This window comes from Capricornis sumatraensis, chromosome 6 (genome assembly GCF_032405125.1).
Source record: "Capricornis sumatraensis isolate serow.1 chromosome 6, serow.2, whole genome shotgun sequence".
NCBI lineage: Eukaryota > Metazoa > Chordata > Mammalia > Artiodactyla > Bovidae > Capricornis > Capricornis sumatraensis.
In genome coordinates, this window is record NC_091074.1 from 35,301,553 (window position 1) to 35,315,386 (window position 13,834).

At 36.1% G+C, this 13,834-nt stretch overlaps 1 protein-coding gene across 1 annotated transcript in view; it reads right to left on the bottom strand.

Annotated features, from left to right (window-relative positions):
- The window catches only part of LOC138080689 (centlein-like), a 110,485-nt gene that overhangs the window by 88,832 nt on the left and 7,819 nt on the right, over positions 1–13,834 (bottom strand). The window contains exons 2-3 of the mRNA XM_068973577.1: positions 12,793–13,334; positions 8,337–8,514 (exon numbers count right to left, since the gene is read on the bottom strand). Coding sequence (XP_068829678.1) covers positions 8,337–8,514; positions 12,793–13,334 — 720 coding nt within the window. The remainder of the gene's footprint in view (positions 1–8,336; positions 8,515–12,792; positions 13,335–13,834) is intronic.

Genomic DNA, 13,834 nt, shown 5'->3' on the forward strand with positions numbered 1-13,834 from the left:
ACACACCGAGGAAACAAGAACTGAAAAAGACACGTGTACCTCAATGTTCACTGCAGCACTGTTTATAACAGCCAGGACATGGAAGCAACCTAGATGTCCACCAGCAGATGAATGGGTAAGAAAGCTGTGGTACATATACACAATGGAGTATTACTCAGCCAGTAAAAAGAACACATTTGAATCAGTTCTAATGAGGTGGATGAAACTGGAGCTTAATATACAGAGTGAAGTAAGCCAGAAAGAAAAACACCAATACAGTATACTATCACATATATATATGGAATTTAGAAAGATGGTAACAATAACCCTGTATGCTACTGCTAAGTTGCTTCAGTCATGTCCGACTCTGTGCAACCCCATAGACGGCAGCCCACTAGGCTCCCCCATCCCTGGGATTCTCCAGGCAAGAATACTGGAGTGGGTTGCCATTTCCTTCTTCAATGCATGAAAGTGAAAAGTGAAAGTGAAGTTGCTCAGTAGTGCTGAACTCTTAGCGACCCCCTGGACTGCAGCCTACCAGGCTCCTCTGTCCATGGGATTTTCCAGGCAAGAGTACTGGAGTGGGTTGCCATTGCCTTCTCCAACGAGATAGCAAAAGAGACACAGATGTATAGAACAGTCCTTTGGACTCTGTGGGAGAGGGCAAGGGTGGGATGATATGGGAGAATGGCACTGAAACATGTATAGTATCATATGTGAAACAAATCACCAGTCCAGGTTCGATGCAGGATACAGGATACTCGGGGCTGGTGCACTGGGATGAAACAGAGGGATGGTATCGGGAGGGAGGTGGGGGGTGTCAGGATGGGGAACACGTGTACACCCATGGCAGATTCATGTTGATGTATGGGAAAACCAATACAATATTGTAAAGTAATTAGCCTCCAATTAAAATAAATAAATATATATTAAAAAATATTACAAATCCTAACAATAAAATACATCATCTTGTTTAAGAATTTATTGCCAGGGAAACAGGAACAATATCAATCTAGAAAATTATTTCTTTAAATAAAAGAACTGTTTTCAAAAAACCCAATTAAATTGAAGGAAAGTAAAAATATAACTGAATGTTATTCTGACATTGAGCCATATATTTTATATTGACAGACATATACATTATACTAAATTATATATAAAGCATGTCCTTAAAGGAAAAAACTGATTTATTAACACAAATACCATAAACTCCTATCTAAGATAGGAACTTCCTTTTAATTAAATACTTTCCTGTAAAAGAAATATGTTTCATTTCTCAAGGTATTTTTATTTTGCTTGATTTTAAATTAATTATTTAATCAATTCTTTAATCATTAAGATTCCATTAATATTATGTGCTGGTCATGTACTGACCACTGTAAAAAGATCCAAATCTGAACTACTAAATTACCAATATTAGTTACCATGTGTGTGCACTAAGTTGCTCACTAGTGTCCCACTTTTGCGACCCCATAGACTATAGCCCACCAGGCTCCTCTGTCCATGGGATTCTCCAGGCAAGAATACTGGAGTGTGCTGCCATTTCATTCTCCAATTAGTGACCTTACTTGGTATCAAATTAACTGGACCTAAAATTAAAAATACTGGACTGGAAGAAACACAAGCTGGAATCAAGATTGTCGGGAAAAATATCAATAACCTCAGATATGCAGATGACACCACCCTCATGGCAGAAAGTGAAGAGGAACTAAAAAGCCTCTTGATGAAAGTGAAAGTGGAGAGTGAAAAAGTTGGCTTAAAGCTCAACATTCAGAAAACGAAGATCATGGCATCTGGTCCCATCACTTCATGGGAAATAGATGGGGAAACAGTGGAAACAGGGTCAGACCTTATTTTTTGGGGCTCCAAAATCACTGCAGATGGTGACTGCAGCCATGAAATTAAAAGACACTTACTCCTTGGAAGAAAAGTTATGACCAACCTAGATTGCATATTCAAAAGCAGAGACATTACTGTGCTGACTAAGGTCCATCTAGTCAAGGCTATGGTTTTTCCTGTGGTCATGTATGGATGTGGTAGTTGGACTGTGAAGAAGGCTGAGCGCCGAAGAATTGATGCTTTTGAACTGTGGTGTTGGAGAAGACTTGAGAGTCCCCTGGACTGCAAGGAGATCCAACCAGTCCATTCTGAAGGAGATCAGCCCTGGAATTTCTTTGGAAGGAATGATGCTAAAGCTGAAACTCCAGTACTTTGGCCACCTCACGTGAAGAGCTGACTCATTGGAAAAGACTCTGATGCTGGGAGGGATTGGGGGCAGGAGGAGAAGGGGACGACAGAGGATGAGATGGCTGGATGGCATCACTGACTCGATGGATGTGAGTCTGAGTGAACTCCAGGAGTTGGTGATGGACAGGGAGGCCTGGCGTGCTGTGATTCATGGGGTCGCAAACAGTCGGACACGACTGAGCGACTGAACTGTACTGAACTGAAAATTAAAAAGAGGCTTCCATTTCCAGTGTTACTACTCATGAGAAATCCAGAAATATACTTTGAAGTAAGCACACTTAAATCATGTTTTAAACAGGAGAAAGTGTTATGGTAAATTCTGAGGCCAAAAATAAAGTAAAGCAAGAATTCAGAGGGATTTCCGTGGTGGGCCAGTTGTTAGGTTTCTGGGCTTTCACTGCTCGGGACCTGGGTTTGATCCCTGGTTGGGAAACTAAGATCCTACAAGCCATGCGTTGCAGCCCAAACAAACAAATTCAGAGACAAGCAATAAGCAAAGTGGCCATCAAAATATAGGCCAACTGATAATCCTTTTTGATCTTTCAGTTCAGTCACTCAGTTGTGTCTGACTCTGTGTCCCCAGCAGGACAGGCTTCCCTGACCATCACCAACTCCTGGAACTTACTCAAACTCACAACCATTGAGTCAGTGATTCCATCCATTTCATTCTCTGTTGTCCCTTTCTCCTCCAATCTTCAATCTTTCCCAGCATCAGGGTCTTTTCAAATGAGTCAGTTCTTCGCATCAGGTGATCAAAGTATTGGAGTTTCAGCTTCAGCATCAGTCTTTCCAATGAATATCAGGACTGATCACCTTTAGGATGGACTGGTTGGATCTCCTTGCAGTGCAAGGGACTCTCAAGAGTCTTCTCCAACACCACACTTCAAAAGCATCAATTCTTAAGCGCTCAGCTTTCCTTATAGTCCAGTTCTCACATCCATACCTAACTACTGGAAAAACCATAGCTTTGACTAGATAAGACTTTTATTGGCAAAGTGATGTCTCTGCTTTTTAATATGCTGTCTAAGTTGGTTATAGCTTTTCTTCCAAGGAGTAAGCGTCTTTTAATTTCATGGCTGCAATCACCATCTGCAGTGATTTTTGAGCCCCCCCAAATAAAGTCAGCCACTGTTTCCCTGTTTCCCTATCTATTTTCCATGAAGTGATGGGACGGGATGCCATGATCTTAGTTTTCTGAATGTTGAGTTTTAAGCCAACTTTTTCCCTCTTCTCTTTCACTTTCATCAAGAAGCTCTTTAGTTCTTCTTTGTTTTCTGCCGTAAGTGTGGTGTCATCTGCATATTTGAGGTTATTGATATTTCTCCCGGCAATCTTGATTCCAGCTTGTGCTTCATCCAGCCCAGAGTTTCTCATGATGTACTCTGCATATAAGTTAAATAAACAGGGTGACAATATACAGCCTTGACATACTCCTTTCCCAATTTGGAACCAGTCGGTTATTCCATGATCAGTTCTAACTGCTACTTCTTGATGTGCATACAGATCTTTAAACTCATTTTAATAGCAACACAGGATGTAGGAGGAAGGGAAAGTCTAGGTTCCAACTCCAGATGAGAAATCTGAGGTCACAATGCTAGGGCACTGCATATAGCAAAAGCCTGTATATCTTCTTTATTCTTGAGTAGTATTCTATAGTATGGATTAACCATTCAGCTATTGAAGAAAATTTTGTTGTTTCAGTTTCTAGCTATTAAAAATAAAGCTGTTATGACCATTCATGTACAGATGTTTAACTGTTTGGGGTAAACATAAATTTAATTTCTATGAGATAAATGTCAATGAGGAAGATGGCTGGGTTGTATGGGAAGCATATAATTTCTTGAAAAGAAACTACCAACTGCTTCCAAGAATGCTGTGCCTCTTTATATTCACAGTACTATATGAGAGATATACTAGTACTATATGAGAGATCCAATTTCTCTGCATCCTTGTCAGCACTTGGTATTTTTTAATTTTAGCTGTTCTAATAGATGTGTATCTTATCAGAGTCTCAATCTTTATTTCCCTAATGGTTAATGATGTTGAGCATCTTTATATGTGCTTATTTGCTATCCATTTATTCATTTCTGTGAAATGTCTGTTCATGTCTTTTTCTTTTGCCTCTTTTCTAACTGAATTATTTTTCTACTGTTGAGTCTCAACAAAAATCCTTATATATTCAAGATATCAGTCTTTTGTCAAATATATGGTTTTATAAATACTTCCTCTTGGTCTGTCTCATGATTTTGTGTTTTTTTTTTTTAACCCTCTTCATAGGGTCTTTCACAAAGGCAAAGTTCTTAATTTTGATGCAGTTTAATGTACTGGTGTTTTCTTTCAAGGACCATGTTTTTGATAACATGTCTAAAAACCCTTCAGCAGGCTCTAATTTTAAACGCTTTAAGATTTTCTCTTATGGTTTCTTCTTTAAGTTTTAGAATTTGCTTTACACGTCACTATCTGTGATTTATTTCAAGTTAATTTTTGTATAAAGTGTGAGGTTTAGGTTCATTTTTTTACCTAGGGATCTCCAATTTTTCCAGCACTACTTGTCTCCTCTACTGAACTGTTTTACACCTTTTTCAAAAATCAGTTATTTTTCATACTTGTAAATCCATTTCTAGGTTCTCTATTCCATTATGTAAGTGTTAAACCTTTCTTCCCCTCCTGGGGGGTGTTTGGTATCACCAGTCTTGACATTAAATTGAGTGGTAGGCAATGATGACATCCTTTGTGGTGGGAACAAAAAGCCATTATTTTTTCATTAAAATTTCCATTTGGTTCTATTTTATATCTTCTATTTCTTTGATGAGAATTTCTACTTCATTCTTGAGATGTTCTAGTTTTTCATTGTTTCAAGCCTGTTTATAAATACTTCTTGAAACATTTTTAATGACAGCTACTTTAAACTACCATACTATCATACAGTTTGAATGGCTGTGTCATCTTGCTGTTAGCTTCTCTTGCTATCTTTTTTTCATACAAGTTGAGGTGTTTCTGGTTGTTAGGTATGATGAATGATTTTGAATTATATTCTGGACATTTTAGGTGTTGTATTCCTCCGTACTTCCCAGCTGGGATGCAACTCCAGTCTCTGATGACATCCTGGTTGGTAAGGGGCACCTCATTATCACTGGGGGTGAAAGCTCAGGCTCCCCAAAGACCTCTGCTTATACCACCTTGGTTGGGAACTGGAACATGACCTTGTTTCTGTTCTTCACTTGGCCTCTCCTGACATAGTGGACAGGGTATGGGAGGCTTTATAGATATGGGAGATTATGAAAGTCCTCATCTCTGTACTTGACCTCTGAACTTGAGAGAAACCCTGCTAGGAAAGGAAAGGGCCATCTCTTCATTGCTGGATACTGATGCATGTCCAACTCCCTATGTGGCTTCTAATGGCATAAAGGGGAGAGTCATTACCAATGGCTCCTCAATGGGACCTGAAAGTGGGAGAAGGCATGCCTTCTTACAGCTAGGTGAGAATGAAAGTGTATGTTCCTCACTAGGTCTTTACTGGTTGAGGGTAGAGGTAGGGTTGCATTTTTTCCCATGGTGTTTGGCTAGGGTAGGGCAGTTATTATGTAAAAGTTTTCTGTTTTACTGGGCTGTCCATTTCCTGGTCCTTTGACTAGAGAGAATAGGGTTTTATAGGGGGCTTCTATCATCTGACCAACTGGCCTTTCCAAGTTGCAGATTTCTTCAGCATCCAGGCCAGGATATATGAGGCAAAATGAAAACCCAGAGACCTTACCAACCATGTTGTTCCTCCAATTCTGAGATCCCTACTTGGTGTGTCTCCTCTCTACTTTTCAGAATCTTCTCATTGTTTTATTATTAATTTATATTGATAGAGTCCCTATCAAAATCCCAAAGGTTGGTTTGTGAGAAGCTGATTCCAAAGAACAAAGGACCAAGAATACTGAAGGGACTCTTGAATGAAAACAAGATGGGAGACCTGTTCTATTATTAATTAAGACTACTATAAAATAACAGTGATGAGACAGTATGATATAGATGAATATATTGATGGAACAGAATGAAAAGTCTAGTTACATACCCACATGTATATGCACACCTGATTTACAACAAAGGTGGTGCTACTGCACAGAGTAGGGGAAAGTGTAAAACTTAATCCCTATCATTCATCATACGCAAAAATCAATGCCAGACATAGAGGTCAAAATCAAAACAGTAAATCAGATAATACAGAAAAAGGCAACAAAGTAGTATAAAAATACTGAAGTCAAAGTAGGTAAAAAATTTATAGAGAGCATAAAAAAGTATTATTCATAGAGGAAAAAATTATTAAATTTGACCACGTTAGAATTATGATGTTTTATTCCCCAAAAGATTCCACTAAAACGAGTGAAAGGGCACAGAATGGCGTAGGGCAAGAATATAATCAACAGAAGACTCATATGTAGTATACATAAGAACTCCTCCAGATGAATAAGGAAAAGACAGACAATTCATTTCTAAAGTGGGAAGCACTTAAGGAAGCAATTCACTGAAGAACTCCAAATGAATAATAATTATAAGAAGTAGTATTTAACACCTTATTAGTAATCATAGAACATTAACTCACAATAATATGACTCAATATACAAACAAAAGTGGCTGACATAAGGACTAACTTAACACACGTTGATAAGAAGCAGTAAAAATGTTCATAGTCTGCTAGGGAATGCAACAAATTGGTTGCACTTTGGAAAACAGTATCACCTAAAATCTTAGAAACACATAATCTATGGTGCAGAAATCCTACCCCTAGGCATTTCATTGTAGAAATGCCCATACTTGTATTTATAAGAATATTCATTGCAACATCATTTACAAGAAATCCAAACTGAAGCAACCCAAATTTCAGTAGTAGAATGGGTATATAAATTGTGATATATTCCGATAGTGAAATAATATACAACAATAAAAATGAACATATTCTCCATAATATTGAACAAAAAGGCCAGAGACAAAATAAAATATAGATTCCATAAAGTTCAAAAAACAGACAAAATTAACCATAATGTTAGGAGAGATAAAATAATAAAGAAAAGAAGGGGAGTGAATAAAATTAAGATAATGGTTACCTTGGAAGTGAGAAGTTCTAATATTTGCCAAACACAATTGGTACAATTTGACCAACTATAATTTTCTGACTCGCAACAATGTACATAGATCTAGTCAAATGAGTTTCTTTTATTTATAAATTGATTAAGCTGTACATAATCAACTTCAGCTACACAAAAATTCCAACCAAATAATGTGTAGCAAAATAGGTTTCTTTAAAAACTATTTATCAACCAACCACTCAAGCAGCATGTACTTAGCATATAATTTTTCATCTAAACTTTATTATGGTAGTAACTAAGATAAACTTTAGTCATTCTTGAGCTTTTTGCTCCAAAGTTCTGGCAAGATCTCAAAAAATAAACAGTTTTAGACAAGGTTTTTAAAGAACCTTACAGGTTAATTCAAAGCTCATCTTTTTTTAAAAACAAAATAAAATTATCTTTTCTCAGTTTTTCACTGATCTATGCCAAATAGTAAACCTTTAATGACATATCAGTAAAAAGAATTACTGAGTAAGTTGTCTCAGAACATTAATATTTCAAGACTTAAAATATATTGGGGAATAAAATACATTAGCATGAAATAAGAAAAATAAACTAAATACATTGGGCAGTACATATTTATTTGTACATGTATATACATTACCTAATGTATTTACACTAGGTAGAAATTAGAAAGTCAAAGATTTAGTCAGACTAAATTTGTTATTATGAAAGATAATATAAAACAGAAGCTTCTTCTCTTCAATTATTTTATGTACTTGAAAACAGTAATGAACTTATTATCACATTTATTTCTGGCTGAGATACTTTAAGATTTATATTTAGGAAAATTATATCTACTTACATTTTTATCTATGCAAAAGATTTTTTAACAAATTAGTACTTGAAAATTATTTAAAAGTGAGTATTTTCACTGCATATTACAAAGAAAACAATTTTGAAGGATTCAAATTAAATCACTGACAAGAAAAATTAAGTTATGATGCATGAGATGAAATTTAAAACAGTCTATAATTAATCAAAACTGTTATATACCTTTGGGGTCTTGTCATCTACATTTGGATATATCTGTACTATTTCTTTTCCTTGCATTTGGCTGTCCTCTGTTTGGTCACTTTCTTTCTGGTCTCGTCTGTCTTCTGTTGGACTTATTTTCTGGGATGTTTCTACAATAATTGTTCCCAAATTTCGTAAGTTCTGTGTTTCAGAATCACTGATTTTGGAAAAAGGGAGAGATATAAAACCCAAGAAGAAGAGTTGTTAAATGTACCTCTTTTAAGTTCAAGACTAAATAATAACACAGGTTTCATATATATATACATATATATATATATAGCTATAAATTTAATTTGAACATTTACTAGTTCTCATTGTTAAGAGAGAAAGTTAGTCTAAATATATTGGGAGAAAATTTGTGTAAATAGATTTTACTAAATTATAAAGTCTCATCAAGAATTTAGATTATCTAATATCACAAGCTTGCCAGCATCACTTCTATAGTATTTCTCTAAGTGTAAAACTCAGGAAGCACATGTTTTGACATGTTCAAGGTTAGAACACTCACTACTTTCTGAGCCAGGGCAGAAAGTTTTAATAATTTCTAACAGAAAGGAAAGTTTTCTCTTAGTGTAGGACAAAATTTGAATCTCTGAGCCATTCACCCATTGATCTTAGTCCCATTTCTTTTTTTTTTTTTCTTTTTAAATGTGTTTTTTTTTTTTAATTTAATTTTTTTACTTTACAATACTGTATTGGATTTGCCATACATCAACATGAATCCACCACAGGTGTACCTAAGTTCCCACTCCTGAACCCTCCTCCCACCTCCCTCCCCATTAGTCCCATTTCTTGAGTAGTCATCATTAAATAAAATACTTAAGGAAATTCTTGCCCTTGGGTAGCTTTCATCCTAGTGGGGTGGGGGTACAAGTAAGAAATAAGAGGACTAAGTTTTACCACAGTGTGTGTTAACAGTTTGAAATAGTACGTTAATAGTTTGTGTAAAAAAAAAAAATAAAGGGAAGAAGGTTAGAAGTGCTAGTGTTAATGCTGACTAGAAAAGTAAGTCCAGTCCCTTTTCTACATGGACGATCTATTTGGACATAGTTATATGACACCAGTAACAGTGGTTTCTCTAAGAAAAACATCTCTGCTGCTGCTGCTAAGTCGCTTCAGTCATGTCTGACTCTGTGCGACCCCATAGACGGCAGCCTGCCAGGCTCCCCCGTCCCTGGGATTCTCCAGGCAAGAACACTGGAGTGGGTTGCCATTTCCTTCTCCAATGCATGAAAGTGAAAAGTCAAAGTGAAGTTGCTCAGTCGTGTCCGACTCTTAGCAACCCCATGGACTGCAGCCCACCAGGCTCCTCCATCCATGGAAATTCTTAACATAAATGCTTTTGAGATGCTTTCCCATCCTGATCCCTCCTGAAAGTACACCAGTTTATTTTGATGGACCATTATGTCCAGAATTTAATTTCATATTTCAGGTGTACTATGAGAAGTATACGACTCCTGACAGATGCAGACTAAATTTGTGTAAGCTTTTCCAGCATGCATTATGAACTGAGACATAAAGGATTTAACAGAACCTCCTAAAATATTTTTACATACATTAAGTCTCATATTTTTCCCATTGTATAGCTGAAAATTTGGCATTTTATAGCCAAGTATAGGACCCTATCATCTTTTGGATAACTGTATCTTCCCAGTCTATTGTGATCTTTGGGGATTTTGATTCTATTTTGTAATGTACTTTCCAGCCCTTTCACTGTCTCCTTTTCCACAGATTTGATAAACATGTTTTGCTGAAATTCTGCTTTTCTTCTTCAAGGTATTAACAATCCCTACTGATTATTACCCATCAAGATAAAGGTAATTCGTATATTGGGATCCACAAAATACAAGTTGCCCCAGTGGACTGGCCCAGTCAATCAAAACCAAATTCAGCATCAAAACATTAATGCAAAATACATCACTGTCAAGGAAACTTAACATACACCAATCACAATCCCCCAACCCAGCTTCAGCTAGTTTACCTTACCCTAGAAAATAGAACCCACTAGCCTTAAAAGGAAATCCCTGATCTTCTAATCAGTCATGTTCTGTTTCTGCTTGGCCTCTTCTTACTGTCTGTTTAGCTGCTAAGTTGTGTCCAACTCTTTTGCCATCTCATGGATTCTAGCCCACCAGGCTCTTCTATCCATGGGATTTCCCAGGAAAGAATACTGGAGTGGACTGCCATTTTCTTCTGCGGGGGATCTTCCTAACACAAGGATCAAACCCATGTCCCCCTTATTGCAAGCACCTTCTTTACCACTGAGCCACCAGAGAAGCCCTGGCCTCTTCTAAAGTGCCTTAAAACTCCTCTTGCCTTAAATCTCTTGAAGAGTCCTCCACAGCTTGTTAGGCACTGGACTCCCCTAATCTGTGCTTGTTCCCCACACTTGTTACTAAATTGTATTTTTTTTGTTATTTGACATCATGCTTTTGTAATGCTATATAACAATGGGAAATAAATATTAATAAGGTAGTGATGATAAAGTATCATACAAATATATAAAGGACCAAGCTCTATTTTCCTCACTATCCAAGTAAATTTTTTATATTTCAATGAAAATCTAAAAGAAATATTTGGGTTGGCCCAGAAGTTTGTTCAGGTTTTCCAGAAGACAAACATTGTGGACAAATCTGGATGAAGTTTTTGGCTAATCCAATAGAATATTCTGAAATCCTGAAGCTTCATTTAGGATTTCTAATAGTTTGAGAATTCTTTGCATTTGAGTGATTCCTAAGATTGTTCTGTCAGGCAGGAAATGTAACATAATCCTCACAGTGTAAAACTGAGTTTCACTACTAAATAACTTAAAATGACGACTCCTATGTTTTAATAGATATGGTGACACATCTCCCAAAATATGTGACCTTCTGATATGCATTAAGAAGACAAAATTGAACTGAGTGTATTTCTTGACTTTCATGTATTTATTCACATATACATACACATGAGTAAATATGTACCACTATATTATGAAGTGTGGTAGTACCAACTTATGAGATATAATTAGTAGATGAAACCAGAATTTCCTGGAAGACATTGATAAGGATTTTATCTCTAATTGCTTTTGAAAATATGGAAGAAAACCTTAGAAGAGATAACAAAGAAGTAGGAACGCAGATTTGGTCTTTCTTACTACTTTTGTAAATTTGTCTCTGATTTTTTTTTTTTTAAATAAATGGCATTTTTTTTTAAATTTTAAAATCTTTAATTCTTACATGTGTTTCTGAGTTTTTAACCTGCATAAAGACCAGAGGCATGACCAATGTTCATTTAAAACACTGGTTCCCAAACTTGTCTGCATATTGGAATCAGCTGCAGAGACTCCAAAACTACTGAAGCTTGTATCTCGCTCCAGAAGTTATAATTTAATTGTTCTGGGATGTGGCCTGAGCTTTGGAATTTTTATAAGATCCTCAGGTGATTCTAATATGCAAACAAGTTTGAGAACTGCATTTTAAAATGTTTCACTTCTATGTCTAAGAAAACTGTCCAGAAACATCTCAAATCTAAAACAGACCACGACTGCAGATTAAAAAAAAAACTTAGGAAAATAAAAGGAAATATATGCTGCTATAAAACAAGACAGAATTACAGAAAATTGTTCCATGTGTCTGTTAGCAATTCTGGCAACACTAAATGTCCCTATTATTTAGGTATAAAAAGAGGTGTTCTATCATCCATTTACCTTTGTGGTTTTACTGACGTGCTTCAAGTGTGTCTGTGAATGGACAGCCAGGGGTAAAGGAAAGAAATAGTATAGATTTTTAGTATTCCCTTGCTGCTATTCACTAGGGGCTATATAACTTAGAACTAGCAATCTGTAGAGCTTTAACTTTAAAGAACGAATTTTAGCCACCATTCAATTAAAGTTAGTACAATGACTTTGCATAATACATACATGAAATAATTAGTGAAGATGGTTTTTAATTTAAAGGATGTTAAACAGCTTGTAGACATCTGGTAACAAGCTGAAATGGGTCATTCAAAATTTATCTAACTAAATTAAGGGGAAAAAATGTTTCTCCTCCCAGGTTGCCATGTCACAAGATAACTAAACTGACTTAGTAGGCTTGCCTGGGAATCCTTAGCTGTCAGTGGTGAATATGCAAAGGGCCAGCAAATTAAATCAACCTGCCAAACTGTCAATTTCAAGCCTCATGACTGCATGAAAATAGCATCACTGGAAGAAATCAAGCATTGCCTTCTTTTGGGTTTCCTGGCACCTATTCAAATACTCATGCAGTTGTGGCTAATTTTGCATGCAAATTTCAGTCAATAAGCTCAGAACAAGACCTCCCAAGATATTTCAAAGGATCTGACAGTATTTTTTCTGAATACCAAATCGACAGTAGTTGAAATTCAATCTCCATTTGCCGGTGCTTTACATATGCACAGTGTCCCCACTACAGACCTAAGTTAATGAGAGCTTTACCTGCTTTCACTCACATCCTCCCAGTCGTCCTTGCTGAGGTTCTCAAACACATTGCTCATGACCTTGATGGAGTGATTGAGAACAGTGTGGTAACGACCCACAGAGCACTTTTTCTTGGCTGTTTTAAATTTAACCTTGGTAGTGGTTGTCTTATACTCAGATTGCCCAGATCCAGATTGCGCTTCCGTGGTGGCCATCTCAGATTTAGCTTTGTCCGCTGAATGCTGTAATTTCTCCACTGAATTCATCAGCTCTTCATTTTCATTTCTCAACTCATTAGCTTCTGCCACTTGTCTCCTTAGGGAAATAACTTCCACCTCTAGCTCACTGATTTTTGCCTCAAGTTTAGCTTTGTCTTTTTCCACACCTTTACTTTCCTTTTTAAACTGTTCCAGCTCTTTTTCTCTAGTCTTTGCATCTTCTTGCTGCTCTTTAACAAGGGATTTCAGGAAATCATTTTCTTTCATTAAATTTTTATTCCCTTCTTTTAATTTTCTTGACCTTTTCTCAAAAGATTTTAGCCGATTTTCCAATTCAATGACCTAAACAAAACAGTTTTATTTATTCTTTTAAAAGCCCAAAGAGAATCTACTGTATTTTTATTATTTCTAACTTATAAAAATAAAATTTCATTTAGCATAAGGACAAAATAAAAATGTAAAGTACTTAATTTCTAAATAATTCTAAGGTGGTATAGATAAATACATTCCAAAATGCAATAATACATCTTTTAAATAAAGGCCAGAGGGTAAAAGAAGTTAAAATTTTACACAATGGGATATAGAACTAACTATACTAATAAGCTCTGCAGAGTTCTGTGAGACCATAAACGCTTTGGTTTTATAATCTACTATTGGGAAGGAAAACATTTCTTTCTACCATTCTAGGTTCTTTAACTGGTCTAAGAATGAAATTGATATAAGACAGATTTAAAACAGCAAAACTAAAATTTAATAACATGTATAACTCCTGTATACTTGGGAGATATCCAGGAAAACTGAGTAACTCCCCAAAATGGCTTAAGCCATCACCTTACATACTA